This window comes from Fringilla coelebs (genome assembly GCF_963513975.1).
Source record: "Fringilla coelebs genome assembly, chromosome: 22".
Taxonomy (NCBI): domain Eukaryota; kingdom Metazoa; phylum Chordata; class Aves; order Passeriformes; family Fringillidae; genus Fringilla; species Fringilla coelebs.
Genome location: NC_140048.1, coordinates 7,008,666 through 7,022,093, shown reverse-complemented (window position 1 = coordinate 7,022,093; position 13,428 = coordinate 7,008,666). Strand labels below are relative to the sequence as shown.

Sequence of the window (13,428 nt, the reverse complement as noted above, 5' to 3'; positions counted from 1 at the left end):
CCTGACCTTGGCAAAAAGAAGACTTGACATTTAACCATTTTGGAAAGTTGATTTTTTTTTTCTTTTGCTTGACAGCGCGGTGCTCATCGCACAAATACTCAAAATTTAGGATAGGAAGGAAATTACCTCAGGGAATGCCCAAGAGCTTTCCTTGAGAATCACCGGAAAACATCAGGGCTGTGGTGAAATGATGCTTTTCCAGCCAACATGTGGGTGAAACAGTCAGAAAACAACTCATGCAAGATCTCGAGGCCACAAACACAAGCTACTAGTGCTGAAATTGGAGGGGTCTTTCTAGAACAGTCCACTGGGAGCTGCTCCCACCTCTGCCCTGAGCTTCCCTGGGAGCTGGCTGCCCCATGGTGGCGTCACCTTCGGGCAGCCCAGAGGGTGAAATGGAGCTAAACTGTAAGTAAGGCTGAGCAGCCACGTTTCTCTGTTCTCACCCAGCCGAGTGTAAAATGGACACAGAGACACAGAATGCTCAATTAGGCTTCTGAAATCCACCTTTCCAAATCGTCCCCACGAACCCACTAACAAGGTTATGGTTCCTCCAGGGGAGTGTGGGCTTCTCATAACTCACCAAACGCAGACCATGGTTTATATTTCCCACTGGGGAACGCTGATGTCAAAAGCAGAAACGTTGTGAGCAGGGGCACTGTCATGTGTGTGGTGCTTTGTTGGGGGGTAAGAACGCAGAACAAGCATCCATCTTCCCTTCTGAATCCGTTTAAAGATTTGCACAATGAAATTTTCTCTCTGTTCACTGATCTGGACAGAGCTGTGGTGACGGCCAGCTCCTCTCTTCATTCTTTTTCCCTCACCTCCTCTTTTCATTGAAGAAACTGCTCCAAGCTCCAAGAGCAATGGGACTGGTAGGAATACATCTAGGAATACATCTCCCAAAAACCTGGAGCAAAGAGCATCAACTGATGACACAGAGCAAGATACACAGTGGTGACCCCTGGTCCAGCAGCTCCCTCTCACCCACCCCAACCCTGTGCTGAGCCCAGGACTCTGGAGAGCCCTGGGGACCAATCCATTCCAACTGATGCCTCCCAGGAAGGAGTCACAGGGCCTTCAGGTCAGTTACCAACTAAACACGCAGAGCTGTGATTAAATTACAGCCCCTTGTACAATCTGGGACCACCTGGCAACAATTACAGCAGCACTGGCTGAACCGAGGGTCCCCCACGCACGTGGGCTGTGCTGGCTGCAGCTTCTCCCTCCTGCCTGCAAGTTGGGAGCCCCCCTGGCTTCTCTTCCCATTCCAGCTAAAGCTGTAACTAATTAGTGACAGAAAAAGCAGGTCTGTGATTACACATTTCATTTCGTGTCATTATAACTGGCACCCCGTGCAGGCTTCCAAAATGGCTCCAAAATTCTTGGCACAAAACCGCCCATGCCGGCTCCAAAACACTAATTGTGCACTCAGAGAAAAAGGGATCACAGATGGAAACAGTGCACGGCAGGGCTTGCAGTTCTGGGGCAGGACAGCTTGTGCACACCAGGAGATAAATCTGCGAAGTTACCAATTGTCAAAGGCAACTCAAAAGTCTGAGGCAGCCACACGAAATCCAAGCTGGGAACGGGCGGGGATTACCTTCCCAAAAGGAACCCAGAGCTGGTGGGTGTCAGCTTGTCACGCCTGAAAAATCAGTTCTAACCCACTGTACGTGGAAATTTAATAACCACGTTACTGTGTTCCCACTATTGAATCTCCCATACATCCAATATTGGCTCTGTTTTTTCCTACAGGAACACAACCGACTTCCTGATTTCTCCTCCGTGCTAAATCCTGCTCCTGGCTCACACAACACCTTCTGCCAAGGCTGCACTGACTGGGGAAGCTGTGATTAGGGAGGGTTTGTGAAGGTTTAAGTGAATGTGCCATTCTCCAAATAATCACATTTGCCATCAAAACACAGTCTTGCCAGACCTGCTTCAAGGGCCTTTCTTCTATCAATTCTTTCACCACACAGGGACACCCTGGGTGAGGCCAAACCCCACAAACTTTGCACCTCTGACACCCTAGAGCTGAAATCCACAAGCCTCAGCATTGCCTCTTTTAAGGACACGATGATTTTTCAAACCCCCTCCCTCCAGAAGAGGAGATTATTTACAACACAAAGGTAGCATTGAAGCCCAAACACTCTCTCCTGGAACTAATGAGCCCGTGATGAAATGCTGCTTCACAAAGCCAGTTATCTTCTCATCTAACACTTCAGCTGCTTTCCATGGCCACAGATCCCTGGGGACTCCAGTGATCCCAGATCAATTCTGCATCAATCCCCAGCACTGGAACTGGGAAGCTCTTGCCAAGCACCCTGCTCATCCTGATGCCTGTGGGTTGCAAATATTTCCCTGCACAACAACTTCCCATCTCCAGGTGTGTGCCAAGGTGTTCCAGGGCTGCAGCCTCCAGCTTTTCCCAGCTCTGATCATGCAAGAGGGGCTGGTATTTCTTTTAGTCCTTTCCTTCAGGCACTGCAAGAGGGAATGGGTTGCCTGGCCAAATTACACAGTGGTTTGGTTTTTCCTGAATCTTTCACCTTAAACACCTAAAAACCACATTTTCATCAGGTTCCCAGCAGAGCCAGGCCTGGCTCCAAGGGAGCCCAACTCACCAGCAGCACTCAGCTCTCAGAGCAGCTCAGTGAGACCCAAAGCACAACAATGGAAAATATTAGAAGCAATTTCAGCAACACAAATCAGGGGTTAGAAGACAGGGGTGTTATTCTTGGCAGTGCCCCAGATTTCCTGAATGAGCTGGACAATTCCCTGCTCTGTGCTGCAGGCTGGCACAGACCGAGTGGAAATCATAATAACCTACTTCCCAGCCCGAGGGCGGCTGGGGGCTGCGGGTCTCCCCCTCCGTGCCCTCCAGGCCTCCTGCAAACGAGCTCCTAATTCAGAGCGACAGAGTTTAATGTGATGAAATTTGGGGAAAGGGTAATGACACTGTTCAGAGAAAGAATAAATTATGGGAAGCATCACCGCCTTCTGCTCAGAGGCCAGGCTGTGTGCTTTGTGAGAGCTCAGCCAGGCGGGATCCGAGGGAAGTCGGAGACATGAGACTGATTTAGGAGGAAGAGCCCTGAAGAAAAGCAATGTTTGGGCTCCCCGAGGTACAGCCCCCTGCCTGGGCAGAGATGTGCCCCCAGGGGAGCCCAGGATGGACTTTTAACCAGCACTGAGCTCCATCTGGGGTGAGAGGTTCAGGAGTTCAGTCACAGCCTTTCAGCTGACTAAACAAAGAGCCTGCAGCAGCCAGGAGGTGATGGACAAAGCAAAGCTGCCTCTTGGGGAAATTAAACTGTCAGCTGGACACATTTCCTGCTGAGCTTCCAACCTGCATCACAAACCTGAGCTGCCACCCTGGGATGGTGCACATGGCTGGGCTCTGGGGCCGTGCTGGGCTCCAGGATTGCGTTGGGCTCCAAGGTTATGCCAGGCTCCAGAGCTGTGCCAGGCTCCAGGATTGTGTTGGGCTCCAGGGCTGTGCCAGGCTCTAGGGCTGTGTTGGGCTCCAAGGTTATGCCAGGCTCCAGGGCTGTGCCCAGCTCCAGGGACAAGCCAGGCTCTAGGACAGAGCTGGGCTTCTAGGCTGTGCCAGGCTCTGGGATCGTGCCAGTCATGAGTGCTGTGCCAGCCTCCAGAGTTGTGTCAGGCTCCAGGGCCATGCCAGGTTCCAGGTCTGTGTCAGGCTCCAAGACATGCCAGGTTCCAGAGCTCCCTCAGGTTCCAGGGACATGCCAGGCTCCAGGGCAGTGCTGAGCTCTAGAACTGTGCAGGGCTCCATAACATGCCAGGCTCCAGGGCTGTGCCAGGTCTGAGCATCCTGTCAGGTTCCAGGGTTGTGCCAGTGAAACAAGGACAGCAGGTCCCCAGGAGCACTCCTCCCTGCTCACCAGGTGATGAGTGAAAACCCAGTGGAGCTGGCAGAAAGAAGCCCAGCCCAGTGTGGGGAAACTCACTCTGGAGCCTTTGGACAGGCCACTTGTGACTAACAGAAGTTTTTATTTTAATGGGGTGATTACAATTCAGCTCAGCCCTAGGGATGATCCCACGGGTTCTCATCACGTCTCAGACTGATGCCTCCTCAAATGAGCATTAATTCTACTTCCTACCTAGGAGAGAGGAGAATTAGGGCCAGGTTTTACCTCCTTCCTTCTTAGGAGTGGGGAGAATTAGACCCAGGCTTTACCTCCTTCCTACCGAGGAGGGAGGAGAATTAGGACCAGGTTTTACCTTCTTCCGACTAGGAGGGAGGAGAATTAGGGCCAGGTTTTACCTCCTTCCTTCTTAGGAGGGGGGAGAATTAGAGCCAGGCTTTACCTCCACCTGAGCTGAAAATCAGAACACAGCAGGACCTCACCTGGATAAAAACTTGACTTCAGGACAACTTAGACCAGCAGCTCAGGCTGAGCTTCTCCAGGCCACAACACAGCAGTGACAGTGTCACCCACCCCAAATCTAGTCATGGTTTCCTCTTTAGGCTCCCTCCAGCTCTCCTTGGTGCCTCTGTGCCTCACCCTGCCCTTTCTGAAGGTGCCAGGGCTGGCCCAAGAGCACAGACAGGCTGGGGGTGGCTGAGCTCCAGCTCCTCCACGCACATCAAGAGTCCCAGACTCAGCTTTTCAACATCTCCAGCTGAAAGTGGAGATCACAGAGCTCAGCAGACATGCAGGCCCCTCACCTAATCACTGTGGGCTTTACCTGAGTTATTGAGCCCAGGTGGAATTTAAGCAGCATCTCAGAGGCCACTTGAGAGGAGGCAGCTCAGTCTGAGAGTTAAACTATCAGTGATCAGGCAGGGAAAGAACCTGATGCCATCCCAAAAATGCAAAGGGTGCCTTGACTTCTGACCTTTCTCCTTTCCAAGGAGATGAAGAGAGGCTGATGGAACAGGACAGAGGGCAATGCAAGGCAGCAAATCCTCCCCCTCTGCTACCACCAGGAGAGAAGGGACAAAAGACAAAACCCTGCCAGGGTCAGGGCTCCCTGCCTTCCCCTCTGGCAGCCCTGGGGGTGGCAGGAGCAAGGCTGGGTGTCACCATTTCAGAGGGCACAGAGGACAGGAACAAATCCAACTATTCTGTGAGACCAGCCAGGTCTCTGTTTCTATGGCATTTTCCATCTCTTTTTGAGCTCTTTGTTCCTAGCAAAGCCCACAGCCTGCCTGTACTGTCCCCACAGCTCTGTCCTGGGGACATTTCTTCACCTGTAAGAGCTCAGAGACACAAATTACACCTGAGGAAGGGCAGGAAAGCCCAGTCCTGCTCCAGCCAGCCTCCAACCCATGCTAACAGTGAACACTCCCACTGCAGGGGCTGCTGCACTGTGGATACTTTTGTCCAATGGCTTCTGTCTCACTTGCACAGAGTTTTACATATATATATATATATTAAAAAAACATATATATAATATATATATATGTTATATATGACAGATGTTTCTAACTTCTAAACTTTTAGCTTATTCCATACAACCACGCCCCTACATCACAAACCCTTCACCCTCTCACCAATACATTTTCTCTGCACCTTGGGGCACCTGCAGGGGCCAGCATATTGTATTTGTGGGGTCCCTCGTGGCAGGGAGGAATGATGAATCTGACTCCAAGTTCTCAGAAGGCATTTATATTATATTATATTATATTATATTATATTATATTATATTATATTATATTATATTATATTATATTATATTATATTATATTATATTATATTATATTATATTATATTATATTATATTATATTATATTATATTATATTATATTATATTATATTATATTAAGAATACAGAAAGGATACTTACTAAATGCTAAAAAGATGATAATGAAAACTTATTACTCTTTCGAGTCCCAACACAGCCTGGCCCTGATTGGCCAAAGAGTGAAAACAACTCACAGCAGAATCCAGTGAAAAATCACCTGTAGGTAAACAATCTCCCAACACATTCCAAAGCAGCAAGACACAGGAGAAGCAAACCAGATAATATTGTTTTCCTTTTTCTCTGAAGCTTTTCAGCTTCCCAGGAGAAAAATCCTGGGCTAAGGGATTTTTCCAGAAAATGTGGGTGCCACACAGGCAGAGCTGTCCCGTTGGCTGCTCTCCTTGCTGCTCTCAGGGGCTCAGATGATGATTCACAGAACAATGTAATTCTAATTTCTGCCCCCTGTCTGTGCTGAGGGCTGGCAGAGATCAGCTCCCCGTTGTGCCTGTAGCCCTTGAGGTACATAAATACCTATTTTTCTGTCCCAGGAACAAGGTTACAGCACGTCCTGGGTGGGAACCCAGTGGTATCCAAGTGGGTTTGAAGGGCTGAGTGGGGACTGAACTCCCCACCTCCAGGTCATGATCCACCTGCAGCTCCCCAGCAGCAATTCCTGCAGGAGCTTTTGGGCTGGTGTCACTCTGCTTTTGTCCCTCTATTCTCCCCTCCAGCCCAACCCTGCAGTGAGCAGCCCCTGAGGACCATTCCCAGCCCTGGTGGGGAGAAGGATGAGTTCAGAGCGTGCCCTGAGCAGCTCTATTTCCTCTTCTCTGCTCCCTTCCTGCATGGAATTACTCATTTCCTTGGCAGGAAAGCTCATTACAGAAGGTGCTTTTCTGAGTTCAGCTGAGGTTATTATCTGAGGTTATTATCTGCTCACTGACAGGGGTCACAAGGCACCCGTGGAGCTTCCTCTCCCCTGTGGGTTGTTCTCCTGCACCACAGCTTGGAATGGGAAGAATAAAGACTGGTTGTTTGACACACCTTTTTATCCTTTTTTTTACAAAAAAACCAAAAAAACAACTTTGCTACAAGCATCAAAGCCCAGGGAAGGCACAGAACAAAAGGCAAGGAGCTGTGAGAGACAGCTTGGAGGTCAATCCCAACCCTGAGTGCCTCCACAAGGAGCTGGCTCTGATTCCCCTGAGGGCAGGGCAGGCCAGACCCCAAAATGCTCTGCTGCTTCTCCTGCCTGTCACTAAAATCACTCAAATCACTCAAATCACTCAAATCCAAAGCTGCTTTTCTGGGGGAAAGATTCTTCTCTGATTTACACCTCCAAGGTGTAAATCAGAGAACAATCAGGCACTGAGGTTGTATGGAATAAGCTAAAAAGTTTAGAAGTTATAACAGAAGCATCTGTGTGCAAGTGAAGCCATTGGACAAAAATATCCACAATGAAGCAGGAGTGAGTGAAGGTGATGGGTTAGAAAAGCAAAATAATTGATCCCACAGCAGCAGGAGAGTGCAGGGCTCTGCACAAGGTAACATTTGGTGCTGCACATAAGTTTGGTTTGGTTCAGGAGGTTTTTCCTTGCTCTCCACACCTCAGAAGTAGCTCCCAGTGAAATGTTTTCCCCAGCTGGACGGGGCTGCAGGGTCTGGGGAGTGACACAGCAGCTGCCTCCTGTGTCAGACAGAGAATCTGGAGGGAAATGGGGAATGTGGGGCCCAGGGGGATAAAGCTGCCTCTGTCTTCCTCAACAACAGCATAAAATCATCTTACAGGCTGAAATTTGCACATCTCCATCACGTGCAAACCTGAATGCATCTCACAGCTTCCCCCACAGCTGGGGGGGAGATCCTGTGCCTGCCTGGCAGGGAACTGCCCTGGAAGAGAGCAGGAATCCAGCCAGAGAATCCCAAAGTTCCAATTCTGGCTCTCCACACCAGTGCCACCCCATCCCTGTGGCTGTGTCCCCTCCTCCAGGAATCACCAGGATCACCACCTCTGCATACAGGAGGGAGCAGGGAAAGGGAGGATGCAGAGATCCCAAACCTCTCTCTATTAATATTATTCTGGTGTTGTTGATAATATAATATAATATAATATAATATAATATAATATAATATAATATAATATAATATAATATAATATAATATAATATAATATAATATAATATAATATAATATAATATAATATAATATAATATAATATAATATAATATAATATAATATAATATAATTTTATAATTATTGATACTACTAACACTGTTACTTATTCAGATTATTACTATCATTAAATTATTATAATATTACATTTATTATTATTATTGTTGCTGTTGTTGTTATTGTTATTACACCAGGAAAAAAAAAACTAATAAAAACCCATGACATTTATTTTTAAAGCACATTTTTAAAGAGATTTAAAGACATTTTTAGAGCATTTCCTGCAGGCACAGGACTTGAAAGGAGCCAAACCCAAGGAATTTGAGCAGAGTGACACTCACTGTGCAGGCAGCCAGCATCCCCTGCGAGCTGGGACCATCCTGGGCAGCACCTGTAGGTGGTCTGGGACCTCAGCTGGTACACCTGCCTGTAGCCTGTGTAATACACAACCCTGAAACACAAAAACCCAGCCAAAGTCAGCTCCTGCAGGGCAGGGAAAACGGGAAGAACAGAATTTCCAGCCATGGGTGCAAATAAAATGAGGTTTGCAAAAGTGCTGCCATTGTTTTCTACTGATGCTGAGGAAATACTCCTAATTTACTCTAATTAGGAACACAAGAGACAACACCCAGGTTTTCACAACACCCAAGATTATTTTTCTTCCTTTTCTAGACTATTTACAGCTCTGAGCTCCTCCCTTACGCTGCTTGCTCACAAAGGAAATGTAAATTTTAAGCACAGGTATTTCTGCCTTAGTGAGCAGGAGCAGGTGTCTGCTGAGCTAAAAAATCAACATCATCCTGCTGGCAACACCAAGCTACTCCAAGAGTTGTGCTGGACACAGCAAGGCTTGGCAGGGAGCACCGAGGGTCCCTTTAACACTCCCAGGAGCTCCCTGCAGGGTGGGAGCTGGGGGAGCAAAGCAGGGACTGATCTGAAGCGTAAATAAATAAAAGCGACACATTTTTTGCCCCGGAAATTTGGTGTTGTGTGTTTGTGAGAATTGAAACACAGATAATACTTCTGAAGCTGGTATTTTTAAAAAAGCTCCCTTGGCAGAACATGAAACTGCTCCACCAAAGCAAATCAGGCAAACAACAACAAATATTTGGCACGGCAGATGTGTTGTGCATGTCCACTGAAAATATTTATCCTAACTCAGTTGACTTGTTTGATTTTGTCTGGATGTTCCTAAAAAAAACAACCCAAATAAGAGTGAACCTTTAATCCCTGGGAAGGAAACCTTCAGCAACTCCTGCGTGCCAAGCAGCACGTGGAAGCACAGCTGAGAAAAATAAAAGCAGATACCAATAATTTTTTTTTTTTGGCTTTCTATGAGCTGTTAACAAATTATGAAGGAAATTGTTGTGTTCCAGAAGCAGCTGAGAAAGCAATTGACAGGCACCAGGCTTCAGCTCACTGAGATCCTCCTGGTACCAGGAGCTCTCTCCAGCCCAGCCCAGGAAGGAGAAGGGGAGATGGTGGATGCAGGGTGGTGTGAACATGACAAAGATGGGGAGGAAAAGCTCAAAATAGTGATGTGGGACAGCTCAGGGCTCCCTGTGCCCTAGCAGTGCCCCAAGCAGCCTCATCCCACCCTCCTGGGTGGCTCTGTTGGACACTCCAGACCCTTCAGGACAGGCAAATATTGTGACAGCCTCAGTGCCTCTGGGTATCTGGGTGCTGCAGATGGGAAAGAGCCACACAGGAGATAGTTTTATCTTCAGTGTTTCTCTTTTCTTTTGTGCTTTAAGGAGTCCCTGGCACAGAAAACGGGGAATGAGCCAGAACTAATGAAACCCAGGGAAATCCTGCTGTGTCCTGCTGCTGGAAAATCCCCTTCCAGTCCCTCTGGGATAGCACTGGGATTCCTTCAGGCTTGGTTATGGAGGGCTGAGCAAAGCTACCTGCTGTCATTACTCACTGGGAAGCTGCACAAAGGGATGCACAAACATCCCTTCCCCAGGAACACAGCTCGAGGATGCTCCAGCTGAGCAGATGCTGCTTCTCCCAGTCACCTCCAGGAACTCAAAGGCCAGTTTCAGGCCAGATCCTGGAGCTGTGAATACACTTCCTGAGCTGCCAGAGCTGGGTCCAACTGGAGCAGCTCCAGCATCCCCGCGAGCGCCGACACCGCGCTCCGCTGCCGCTGCTGCCCGGCACAAGGGAGCTTGGCAGGGCAGCTCCCAGCTCCTGGAAAAGCTTGCTGCAATGGCAACTCCCAGAAGTTTAGAGAGAGCAGATCTGGGACAAAACCTTGCCCAGGGAATGTTCTGCTGATAGTCTTTTCCCTGTCTGGATTTCACAGCTCCTCGGGTGAGATCCCTCAGTGGCTTCCCTCCTGTGCTTCCACCAGGAACAGTTTTAGCACTGGGTTGTTCTGAGATTTGTAATGAAGCAGAACTGAAAGTTATTTCATTTCAGTCCCTTGATTTGTGGTGTCAAATCCATCCTTTAAGGATGGACTGCTGGGGCTGAAGAGCTCCCAGCCTTTGAAGTGGAAGCAGACAGGGCACCCATCCTTTCAAAGCCTTCCCTGCAAACGCAGCCAAGAGTCAGACTCTGTTTGCTCCTTTGTTACCAGGACACAGATCTCATCACCAGGGTAATTACTGGCAATTACAGGTTAGGAGGAATTCCTAAAGACAGGACTTAAAAGCTGTCTTGAGTCCAAGATGTTTCTTTGAAACGACAACTACCATTTTTATTTTGCAAAGGCTTGTAGCTGCCTAATGAGGCCGGAAGAGCAGGTGGAGGGTGGAAGCAGCTTGGGCACGTTGTAGTTTGGCTGCTGCACAGGTAAGAAAAGCTCCTTTTTATTGTATTTGCAGGTTGCCCGTGGCAGGGAGAAATGATGAATCTGATTCCATGTTCTCAGAAGGCTAATTTATTACTTTATGACACTATGTTATATTAAAGATAACTATACTATACTAAAGAATACAGAAAAGATAATAATGAAAACTCATGGCTCTCTCCAGAGCCTTGACACAGCTTGGCACCAATTGGCCAAAGAGTGAAAACAACTCACAGCAGAATGCAATGGAACAATCACCTGTGGGTGAACAATCTCCACACACATTCCACGTGTGAGCACAACACAGGAGAAGCAGATGAGATAAGAATTGTTTTCCTTTTTCTCTGAGGTTTCTCAGCTTCCCAGGAGAAAAATCCTGGGCAAAGGGATTTTTCCAGAGAATGTAAATGCCACACCTTTTTAAGACATGTTCAGAGCCCTCCTCCTGCCCAAGCTCCCATCTCTGGCCAGCTGGGAACCCAAGGGATGGTGAGATTAGGTGGACAAGCACTCAGGGGATGTTCCAGCCCCGTGCTCCCCTGTGCAAGCCCAGCTGCAGCTCCTCTGATGTGGCCCTGAGCATGGTCCAGCTCAGGGAGGGAAAGGAGCAAGGTGACCCTGCAGCAAACCCTGCTGACCCAGCAGTCCCTGCCCTCATGGGTGGTCCTGCCCCACAGCCACATTTACTGTGATTTTAGCCAATAACCCTCACTTGGGCCCAGCTCCTGCCATCAGCTCTGTCGGACAAGAGGCACTGAGGGCCTTTAAGGAGGAGATATCTAGAGATACAGGAACGGTGCACATGATGAGAAAAAGTCATTCCATTAACGTGGCTGGATCATAGGAAACAGATGTCAAACACTGTCTGAAGATAGGAAACAGCCCACCACAAGGACAAAGCTTCTTCACAATGAGAACAATGGACAGACCTTCTCTTTGGGAAGGGCAGTGGGTTTTTCATAATAGTAGTGTAGTATTGTCACAGACATATTCTATGAAAAATCCTTTTTTTAGGATCTTTTCTCCTGAGAAGCTGAGAGGTCTCAGAAATTAAATGCAAACAATGATTATCTGCTGCTGTGGAATGCAACAGGTGGATCTGGGATTGGTCTCATGTGGTTGTTTTTAATTAATGGCCAAGCACTGTCCAGCTGTCTCAGACTCTCTGGTCAGTCACGAGATTTTATCATCATTCCTTTCTATTCCTTGCTAGCCTCCTGATGAAATCCTTTCTTCTATTCTTTTACTATAGTTTTAATATATCATTTTCTTTTAACATAATATGTATCATAAAATAACAAATCAGCCTTCTGAAACATGGAGTCAAGGTTCTCATCTCTTCCGTCATCGTGGGACCCCTGCAAACACCACCACATAGTATAGTACAGTAGAATGATATGATATGATTATAATATAATATAATATAATATAATATAATATAATATAATATAATATAATATAATATAATATAATATAATATAATATAATATAATATAATATAATATAATATAATATAATATAATATAATATAATATAATATAATATAATGCCTTCTGTAATCATGGAGTCAATGCTCATTATTCCCCATTCAGGGGCTTTCTGCTACTACAGATTTATTGTTTATTATTTTATTTATTATTATTATTTTATTATTTACTATCTCTCATCATCATAAGAGATTAACGTTTTAGAATCACTCCCTTTTCCCTCAGTGTTAAGAAAAAACCCACACCTTTATAATCTCTTACTTCACTAAGACTCATCTAAGAGAAATCCTCAATGTTTTGGGAGCGCCTGTGGACGTTTCCATCCCTCCATTTCCCGGCAGGAGGAGGGAGCAGCACCCACCTGCGCTCGTAGCCCGCGCACCAGCGGCGGCCCCCGCAGTCCTGCTGCCACACCCGGGCACTCAGCGCCTGCACGCACGGCTGCCGCAGCCCCACGACCCCCAGCTGCTGCTCTGCACACACGTTCGGCCTGGAAAAGAGAAATACAGGGGTGTCAGGGATGCTGGGGAGCCAGAGGGATGCAGGGGGTCACAGCTGCCACAGCCCCACGACCCCCAGCTGCTGCTCTGCACACACGTTCGGCCTGGAAAAGAGAAATACAGGGGTGTCAGGGATGCTGGGGAGCCAGAGGGATGCAGGGGGTCACAGCTGCAAGGGGCTGCCACAGCCCCACGACCCCCAGCAGCTGCTCTGCACACACGTTCAGCCTGGAACAGAGAAATGCAGGGATGGGGGGGATGCAGAGGAATGCAAGGGATGCAGAGGGATGTCTCAGGTTTAGCTGGGAGATCTCTTCTGTCCACAGCCAGTGAGTGTCCCTGCATGGCTGATTAAATTCCATCATCCCATGGGGAGATGCTCCGCCCAGGGGAGGAGCCAAGCATTCCTACCTGGATACAATCTGAGGGTTGGGACAGCACAGCAGCCTTTGCCCCCTGCATTCCCAGAGGGAGAGCAGGCCCATCTCCAGCAGCCCTGGAGCTGCAGAGGAAAACTCCCCCCTTGTGCAGGATCCTGCTGCAGCAGAACCACAGCTGGGACTGCAGGAGGGCTGAGCCCCCATGGGATGGGGCTGTGCCCCCACCCTGGCACACAGGGGCTCAGCAGGGCATGGTCTGACTCTGCCAGTGGTTTGTTTTCTTTTTCTTTTTTTTACTATTGCGTTTGTATTTTTAATTTTCCTACTCCCATATCTTTGCCTTAGAGCCCCTTAGTTTCAAAATTATAATATTTCAG

The 13,428-nt window shown here is 47.9% G+C and overlaps 1 protein-coding gene across 1 annotated transcript in view; it reads right to left on the bottom strand.

Moving 5' to 3' along the window:
• The window catches only part of MEGF6 (multiple EGF like domains 6), a gene marked incomplete at its 5' end in the record, with an annotated part of 92,343 nt that overhangs the window by 77,578 nt on the left and 1,337 nt on the right, over positions 1-13,428 (bottom strand). The window contains 2 exons of the mRNA XM_084220167.1: positions 8,229-8,338; positions 12,533-12,661. Coding sequence (XP_084076293.1) covers positions 8,229-8,338; positions 12,533-12,661 — 239 coding nt within the window. The remainder of the gene's footprint in view (positions 1-8,228; positions 8,339-12,532; positions 12,662-13,428) is intronic.